This window comes from Coregonus clupeaformis, chromosome 28, assembly GCF_020615455.1.
Source record: "Coregonus clupeaformis isolate EN_2021a chromosome 28, ASM2061545v1, whole genome shotgun sequence".
Classification (NCBI taxonomy): domain Eukaryota; kingdom Metazoa; phylum Chordata; class Actinopteri; order Salmoniformes; family Salmonidae; genus Coregonus; species Coregonus clupeaformis.
In genome coordinates, this window is record NC_059219.1 from 30,802,042 (window position 1) to 30,811,226 (window position 9,185).

The 9,185-nt window shown below is 39.4% G+C and overlaps 1 protein-coding gene across 3 annotated transcripts; it reads right to left on the reverse strand.

Moving 5' to 3' along the window:
- Window positions 1-311: 311 nt before the first annotated feature.
- LOC121542507 (normal mucosa of esophagus-specific gene 1 protein) lies at window positions 312-4,928 on the reverse strand. Of its 3 annotated transcripts, none has more exons than XM_041851901.2 (5): window positions 4,831-4,928; window positions 2,198-2,266; window positions 1,823-1,911; window positions 1,346-1,406; window positions 312-678 (listed from the first exon to the last, which is right to left on the reverse strand). In XM_041851901.2, the coding sequence occupies exons 2-5, from the start codon at window positions 2,237-2,239 to the stop codon at window positions 610-612; spliced, it is 261 nt and encodes an 86-aa protein (XP_041707835.1). In that variant the 5' UTR covers window positions 2,240-2,266; window positions 4,831-4,928; the 3' UTR covers window positions 312-609. The 3 variants fall into 3 exon arrangements, with proteins under 3 accessions (XP_041707835.1, XP_041707836.1, XP_041707837.1); XM_041851902.2 differs by lacking the exon at window positions 4,831-4,928 and adding an exon at window positions 2,408-2,713; XM_041851903.2 differs by lacking the exons at window positions 2,198-2,266; window positions 4,831-4,928 and adding an exon at window positions 4,679-4,751.
- Between the last annotated feature and the right edge of the window lie 4,257 nt (window positions 4,929-9,185).

The window sequence follows — 9,185 nt, forward strand, 5'->3', positions numbered from 1 at the left end:
CCTGAGGGTAACTCTATCCCCATCCTGCTTTTCCTCTGCCTCAGTGTAATCAGTAATGATGTTAAGAGAGGGAGTGGCTCCCCTCAGCCCAGTCTGGTGCATTAAGTCTGTTCCATCAGTCAAGACAATGCATGGCCAATAATGTTTTTTGAATACTAATTCTAGACCGACATTTGGGGACACAGACAGAAGCCAGACAGAACTATGATGTCACCTTATGGACAGTTTTGCACAAGGGCTTTCGTTTCACAGGTTAATGTCTCCATCAGACACACTTTTGGGGACACAGACTGAGAGAAGCCAGACAGAGCTGTGATAAAGTTACCTTTATGATAGTTGGGGACACAAGCTTTTGAAAACAACCACCAGAATGGACGTACTTAACTCCATGTAGACACTCCTCATTAATAACACGAGCAATGGTCATTTTCTATTGCAATAATTATTATTTCACACACACATACAGTATGTTTCACAAACAAACAGCTATGGTCACATTTATAGTCATCTATAGTGCAGTACAGTGCAGTTACATCTCTGGGACAGCCAGACAGCTGGTTTAAAGTGCAGACAAAATGGGGAATGGATAGAAAGAGAGAGATAGAGAGATCACTTGGTCATGCTCTTCACCAGCTCCAGTTCTTCAATGGGCCTCCATTTCTGGTTGATAGTGAACAGCTGCAGTTGAGAGAAAACCACACTAACTTACACAACAACAACAATAACAACAACAAAGTAAAATTCTAATTCCAGTTTTCCTCCTTGCTTGACTAGAATGACAGTTTCAGTCAACTTCCTGAATTGACTAAATTGAAATGGAATTGACACCAACCCTGCTAGATTCATACTACATCCACAGTCAATCAATCCCACAGGGCATTGAATCATGTAACACTACGGCATCTGCCTCCTTTATCAATAGGTCCCCATGCAAAGAATCAACCGTGAATACAGATGTTTACATAACAGTTGAAATGACTTTTAGATTACAGTAGAACTGGGAGACGTCCCGCCCATGATGTGTGCCCAGCCCTTCATGGTAAGTTATAGTCATACTTGGCAACATTGCTCTGTTGTGTGACTCAGCAGAATAGAGGAGAAACCACTGCATTGGCACACTACTATACCCATGACGTTACCCACAGAGTGGTCCCAATACCCATACCAATACCAATATCAACTTAGAGTGGTCCTCTATCAGAAATAACTAGGCATATGAAGAGTGTTTATAATGTTAAGTATACACAGCACACTAATTAAGCCCAACAAAGCAAGAAATGTCAATACCAACATTGATAGGTAAGAAATAGACAGACATAAAAGTGTTTATAATGTTATCAATCACCTTCTGTGGTTTAGATGGGTCCAGTCTCTCCCAGGGTTCAGGGTTTCTGCTTCTATTTAATCTGAAAGAAAGTTAGAGAAATTATTAAAACAGAACATATCCCTGCCTGCTATGCCAGGGTTTGTCTTTTATCAAATGAGATAATTAAAGAGGGAGGCCTGTCAGATACTGATAAGCAAATTCACTTAAGGAAATCAGCATGTGGTTACAGTTAAAGCTAGATCATACCAGGTTTTAGTACTTCAAGTTCCCATTACTAGAAACACAATGAAATAGCCAGACAAGGAAATATAATCCACATGCAAATAAGAAGAAATGCGGATTCCCCAGACCCAGATGAAATCTTACCCTGGACTAAAAATACTACATTGAGAATCTCCACAAAAATGCTTTAGTACAGAACAAGGTTTATTTGGGTCCAGGAAACCAGCCCTAAAAATGTACGGCAAATACATGATAAAATACATAAAATCTCACATGACATCATTCTTTGTAAATAGGAAGTAGAAGGAGGCAGAGGTGGCTCCTGCAGCAGCCAACGCCATGAAGCCGATCAGAGGAATCAGCTGGGAGAGAGAAACATGTAGCTGTCAGGATGAGGGCCTTCTACTGGATAGCATGATTGGTCTTAACTCCATTTGAGAATTGGGGTCCACATATTTTAATTCAGGAAGCAAGGGAAATGGAATTCCCATAAATACATCTGATAGTAAAGAAAAACTGAAACTCTTTATTTGGAATTTCCTTTAATCTCCTGAGGGGAATAACCTAGCTAGGATAGGAGGAAAGAATAACCTTTATCAGAAACATAAGACAACACTGATCCAAAACAAGAAATAGAGAGAAACTCACCTCTTTCCTCTTCCTCAGCATCTGAATAAATCCAGACTTCATTTTGATTTTCAAATTCCCTTCAGGTATCTAAAAGAAAACATGTAAGATTGTTTTAAATGATTGAGTTGAATATCAATGTGGTAAAAATGATTATTCTGTATAGCAAATTCTTAATCTGTGTAGCTCCATCCTATAAGGCAACAGGTCTATAGATGCTGTCAGTTTCACCTGCTACTGCCAGAGTCCCAAGGTGCTTGTGAGCACAGCATCCTGACCGTCTGTTTGAAGTAGGCTACTTTCCGACAAGAGGTGATACGAGTTGTAAAGCACGTAGACATATGCGCTATCGAAATCCTTCACAGCGTTTCAATTGAGATGGCAGTTGATCAACTTTCCTCTGTGAGCGTGAGCGCATCGCCCCCCTGTGGTTTCAAATGTTTAAGGTGAAAAATGGCAAGTGCATTTCTTGCTGCACTTTTTCTGAGCGTCCCGAAAGCAGAGAAATCTTTCAAGTAAATAATAATAATTGTTGGAACCATTTTGATAGAACAAATAATGTGTTTAAATTGTGTATGGAATGTAAAGAGACTATTATTTTGGGAAAATAAATATATGTTTAGAAAAACTTATTTTGTTTATTGTGACAGCTGGTGGTTACCTGTATTGCACCAACAAATTAATATGGTGCAGTCAGTCTTTGATAGACGCCAAGCAAATACATAGTTTTCAAATACACTGAACAAAAATATAAACGCAACATGTAAAGAGTTGGTCCCATGTTTCATGAGCTGAAATAAAAAATCCCTGAAATGTTCTATATGCACAAAAAGTTTATTTCTCTCAAATGTTGTGCACAAATTTGTTTCCATTCCTGTTAGTGAGCATTTCTCCTTTGCCAAGATAATCCATCCACCTGACAGGTGTGCCATATCAAGAAGCTGATTAAACAGCATGATCATTACACAGGTGTACCTTGTGCTGGGGACAATAAAAGGCCACTTTAAAATGTGCAGTTTTGTCACACAACACAATGCCACAGATGTCTAAAGTTTTGAGGGAGTATGCAATTGGCATGCTGACTGCAGGACTGTCCACCAGAGTTGGAGTGGGTGGGTCTGGCTGCCAAGTGGGTGGGCCTATGCCCTCCAAGGCCCACCCAAGGCTGCACCCATGCCCAGTCATGTGAAATCCATAGATTAGGGCCTAATTTATTCATTTCAATTGACTGATTTCCTTATATGAACTGTAACTCAGTAAAATCTTTTAAATTGTTGCATGTTGCTTCATTTTTGTTCAGTATATGTGTATCGTGTTAATCTAATCCTACCATTTTGTTTGGAAATTGTATCATTGTATAATTTAATTTACAATTTTTACTGGATCATTTTTGTGCCATTTTTGTGGAATTGTGTTGTTCGAAATTGTAACACAAATTAATAAAAACTTAAAAGCTGAAATTTGCTTAACAAGTCACATAATAAGTTGCATGGACTCACTCTGTTTGCAATAATAGTGTTTAACATGATTTTTGAATGACTACCTCATCTCTGTACCCCACACATACAATTATCTGTAAGGTCCCTCAGTCGAGCAGTGAATTCCAAACACAGATTCAACCACAAAGACCAGGGAGGTGTTCCAATGCCTCGCAAAGAAGGGCACCTATTGGTAGATGGGTAAAAATAAAAAATAAACAGACACTGAATATCCCTTTGGGCATGGTGAAGCTAATTCAGGTGTTCTACTTTTATTTAAACTGAAAGAAAGTTAGAGATAAATTATTAAAACAGAATATATCCCTGCCTGCTATGCCAGGGTTTGTCTTTTATCAAATGAGAAAGTTCAAAACGGGCAGGCCTGTCAGAGACTGATAAGCAAATTCACTTTAGATAAAAGTATTTTAAAATGTCAGGTTAGTACTTCTAGTTCACATTACTAGAAACAAAACAAATAGCAAGACAAGCAAATATAATCCACAATAAACAGTAAATAGTAGAATATGACGGTTTCCAAAACCCAGATTAAACCTTCTCCTGAACTAAGAATTGAGAATCTCCAATGGAAACTAGGCTTATTTGGGTCCAGGAAACCAACATGTACAGAAAATACATGATAAAATACATCAAATCTCACATGACATCATTCTTTGTAAATAGAAAGTAGAGGGAGGCAAAGGTAGCTCCTGCAGCAGACAATGCCATGAAGCCGATCATAGGAATCAGCTGGGAGAGAGAAACATGTAGCTGTCAGGATGAGGGCCTTATACTTCTTATAGTGGATAACAGGGTTGCTTTTAACTCCATTTGAGAATTGAGGTCCACATACAGTATTTCAATCCAGGAAGGAAGGGAAATGAAATTCCCATAAATAAATAAATCTGATAATAAAGAAAAGCTTAAATTCTTTATTTGGAATTTCGTTTAAACTCCTGAGGGGAATAACCTAGCTAGGAAAGGAGGAAATAATAGCCTTTATCAGAAACCATAGACAACACTGATCCTCTTTCCTCTTCCTCAGCATCTGAAAAAATCCAGACTTAATTTTGCTTTTCAAATTCCATTCGGTATCAATTGTTATTCTGTATAGTAAATCCTTAATCTGTGTAGGTCCATCCTATAAGGCAACAGGTCTATAGATGCTGTCTGTCTCACCTGTTACTGCCAGAGTCCCAAGGTGCTTGTGAGCACAGCATCCTGACGGTCTGTCTGAAGTAGACAACTAGCCAACCAGAGGTGAGAGGAGTTGTAAAGCACGATATGAGTTGTAAAGCACGCAGACAGATGCCCTATCGAAATCCGCCACAGCGTTTCAATTGAGCTGGCACATGATCAACTCTGAGCACATCGCCCCCCTGTGGTTTTAAATGTTCAAGGAGAAAATGACATGTATTGTTTTGTACGCGTTTTCTGAGCATTCCGACAGCAGAGAAATCTTTTAAATACATTTTGTTCGAGCCACTTTGATAGAAAATAAAATGTGCTGAAATTGTTTATGGAATGTAAATAAAATATTATTTGGGAAAATAAATTAAAAACCCTTATATTTGTTTATTGTGATACCTGGTAAGTTACCTGTATTGCACCAGCAAAGTGATACGGATAGACTGTGATATATGCCAAGCAGAGACACAGTTTGTCTACCGTTTTGTTTGGAATTTGTATCATTGTATCATTTCATTGACAATTTTTAATGGATCCTTTTAGTGCCATTTTATTTTGTTTACCTTTGCCATCATTATCACTTGGACTCAAAGGTGGCTGGTGGAACCTTAATTGGGGAGGACGGTGTCATAGTCATGGCTGGAACAGAATGAATTGAATGATATCAAACACATCAAACACATGGTTTCCATGTGTTTGATAACACTCCATTCACTCCATTCCAGCCATTATTACGAGCCTTCCTTCGCTCATCAGCCTCCTGTGCTTGGAATACATTCAGTGTCTTCCACAAACCAAAACTGGAACTGTGAGTAAAAGGCTAATTGTTGAACATCAAGTTGCAATAAAGAATATCTCTCACGTTGTTTCATTGGATTTATGGGAAACGAGTTGGAACCTATTTAGATGCCTAATAAAAATGTAGCAACGTGCATGCCCCGCCAACCTGAGGATCTGTATTTTTTAGCTATCTATTTCCAGTGTTTGAAAGGTGCAAAATCAACTTCAATATCACTGGATTGATTGCTTTCAATTTACTCCGGTGACTCATACTATTGCTTGTGCCTGTCTTTTTTTCCTGTTAACGTTACGACCACGGAAATGTTTGTAATGACCGGTCAAACACACCTCAGTAATGGCTGAAATGGGCTCAATGGAATACTTTGTCTTTCTGTTGCATCCATAAGAACGCTGAAGCTTTTTTCTGGGATTCAACAGATTGTCTCGACACCTATATCATAAGAAAGAGAAGATAACTTTATTTTTATTAGTGTATATGTTTTTTGGAATTGAAAAAAGTAATGATTTAATACAGTTGAAATGTTTACAAATTACATGTGCTGAAATGAAAGCATGTTCCGAAAATGAGCACTCGGATTATGGTGATATTATGTCTGAACGTGACAACAACAGTAATTAATGAGGCAGGCTAGACAGCATAGGTTAGTGCAGGTAGGCCTTCTAGACACAGCAAGGTTTTTGGTGGTTCCAGTCCTGTTCTACCCCTTTACGTTAATTTATTAATATATGCAAATTGCCACAGTGTATTTATTCTAATTAGGCACATATACGTTTCTTTGTTTTTATCTATCTTGTCTCCTCGCTGCAACTCCCCAACGGGCTCAGGGGAAACACTGTTCAACTGACGACCAAGGTCAGCCTGCAGGCGCCCGGCCCGGCACAAGGAGTCGCTAGAGCGCGATGAGCCAAGTAAAGCTCCCCGGCCAAACCCTCCCCTAACCTGGACGATACTGGGCCAATTGTGCGCCGCCCTCTGGGACTCCCGATCACGGCCGGTTGTAATACAGCCCGGGATCGACCAGGGTCTTAGACCGCTGCGCCACTCGGGAGGCCACATTTCTTTGTTTTAACACAAAATATTTGTTTGTGAATTCTACATTTTTTGTTGTTGAAATTTGACAATTAAATATCTGAATTCCTGCAAAAATCCCTGAACTCCAATCATTTTTTTGTCCATGCCAGTACAATATTTTATGTGCTATAATTCTGTCAATATCTGATGGATTTTTTAAATTCTAAAAGTTTGGCGTATCTTCATCCATTTTCCAACTGTTGCATTTATTAGAATTGCGTTTAAAAACTTTTAACAATTTTGATGACTAATTAGAATGTTGGAATTGAAGCCATAAAGTTATACAAATTGTTAATTTTACGGGCGAAATGATTCGGCTGACTAAAGAATGGAAATGCCCATCACTACTAGGCCTTCTACTACATCCAACGCATTCACATGGGGCCAGAGCTAGTCTGTCGACTGACAGATTGCTATAACATATGATATGGTTAGCTGATACTTAAAATACCTATCCAGGCATTGTAAGATATGACATGCGTCAGCAACGCCTGGGCACAGTGTGTTCAAGCAGTATTGCCGCGTTGAAGACAACTCGGAAACTCAGAAATATCCGACTTGGAAACTCGTTGTAGAAAGATGAGGTCCGAGTTTCCCACTTGAAAAGTATCAGAATCAACCAATAGGAAGCTCTACGCAAAAAACGTATGCAAATATTCACTCTGATGTTCAGAGTTGTCTTGAACACACCATAAGGCTAACAAAGGGGGAGTTGCATCTGCGACAGCAGAAAGTCGGACGCCATGGTGATTTTCCAACAGCAAGGCTCAGATCAACATGACAGTGTCAACATAGCTGCTACTGTTTATAAAAGTTTTTGTCAAAATATACTTTTCTATACCCCAATATCGCACACTCACAAACTGACAACATTTGTACAATTAATTGGTTAGAGAGAGGTACTAAGATACTATTTGTATCTTGTTTCAGTCACGTCTTTGGTCACGTTCGCGTGGGTCAACCAAAAACACCCTAATGATCAAATAGTGACTTCCACAATGCAGGTGATGGCTGCATGGTGCAGTTGGTGAGAAGCAGCTGCAACGACTTGAAGGTGACTTCATCAAAAACTGCATGACCTTTGATCACATGGTTTTTGAAAAAACGAGCTGATGGTGCTTCCAAGACAACTGGGAACTCGAGGTCAATTCATATCAGTGTTCTTCAGATCAGAAAGTCGGGGTTCTAGAAATATGACAGAGTTTGTGACTTGGAATTCCGAGTCGGCCTGAACACACTGAAGTCTGAGTTCCGACTTCCGACTTCCCATTTGTTTTGAAAGCGGGATCAGACTGGGAACATTTGTGATGTCAGTGATCTTCAGGTCGGAGAAGTCAGAGCTCTACTGGCGCGTTGAAGACAATTCAGAAACTCTGAACCTCTGAGTTAAAATAAACATAAGTTATTTGCGCAGAGCTTCCTATTGGTTGATTCAGAAACTTGGGCCTCATCTTTCTACAACAAGTTTCCAAGTCGAAAATGTCAGAGATCCGTGTTGTCTTAAACATGGCATTAGATGATGCCAGAGTTTCCAACTTGTAATTCTGAGTTGGATGACCGTTCAAAACAATGTTTCCCAGTCGGAGCTTGTTTTTTCAGAGTTCCCAGATGTCTTGAACGCACTGAAGTTGGAAGTCAGAGATTTTCTAGTTCCGAGTTCCGAGTTGTCTTGAATGCACCATTACATTTGGTCTATGGGGAACATAACCTAATTGATTTTAATTTACAGTTGGATGAAGCATGAATGGTGTCGGAAGTTCTCGATAACCCTCTCCAGCGGGGCCGCCTGCTGAAACTTCAAAGGCAGGCCTTTCTAGCACATAGCAGGATCGGTAAGTTAATCAGTTTACATTGATAAACATTAAGATTTAGCTCTTGCATTTCTGGTTCCTTAATATGGGTTATTCATTGTCGAGTTAGGTAGGCCTATAGGTGTAGGATATTAATTTGACCTGTATTGTCGCAGCAAAATAATCCTGCAGCAACAGGATTTTAACGTTTGGTCCATAATGTTGCTTGATCGGTGGTTAGGTTATTAGCTGGTCAAAATGAGGCTACATTAAAAGTGGAAAACTGTTAATATAACCGCGTGTCAGTGCGGGTTTACAGTTAATTTATGTAAATCACGAAGCTCATCTGCATTGCGCAGGAAAATTATCAGCATCAAAATAGTGATCAAATGAAGATCCTACATCTGTATAGCCTACATGCACATTTCAAGTGTCTCTATCTGTACGAACTCTGAAATATACAGTTATCTCAGAATATTATTTGTCCAGCTTTGTGGCATCCCTGGCGTAATGCACAGCCACCGGACCAGTCAATTAAAAGTTCATCTGTGTACACCTTAATACTGTGACGTGGCATAAGCATGCCTATGCACTGCTGTGTGATGTGCAGGAGTTATTTTAAGCAGTACATTTTGGAACAGCTGAGCTGTTGGGATGTTGCTTGTTGATCATTGCTCTGTTTT

What these genes read in the sequence shown, in the direction of transcription:
- LOC121542507 (XM_041851901.2), bottom strand. Translation starts at nt 2,239, where the DNA reads ATGAAGTCTGGATTTATTCAGATGCTGAGGAAGAGGAAAGAG. An exon ending in TGCTGAGGAAGAGGAAAGAG is followed by an intron (nt 1,912 to 2,197) that starts GTGAGTTTCTCT and finishes TCTCTCTCCCAG; the next exon opens with CTGATTCCTCTGATCGGCTT. An exon ending in ACCCATCTAAACCACAGAAG is followed by an intron (nt 679 to 1,345) that starts GTGATTGATAAC and finishes TCTCAACTGCAG; the next exon opens with CTGTTCACTATCAACCAGAA.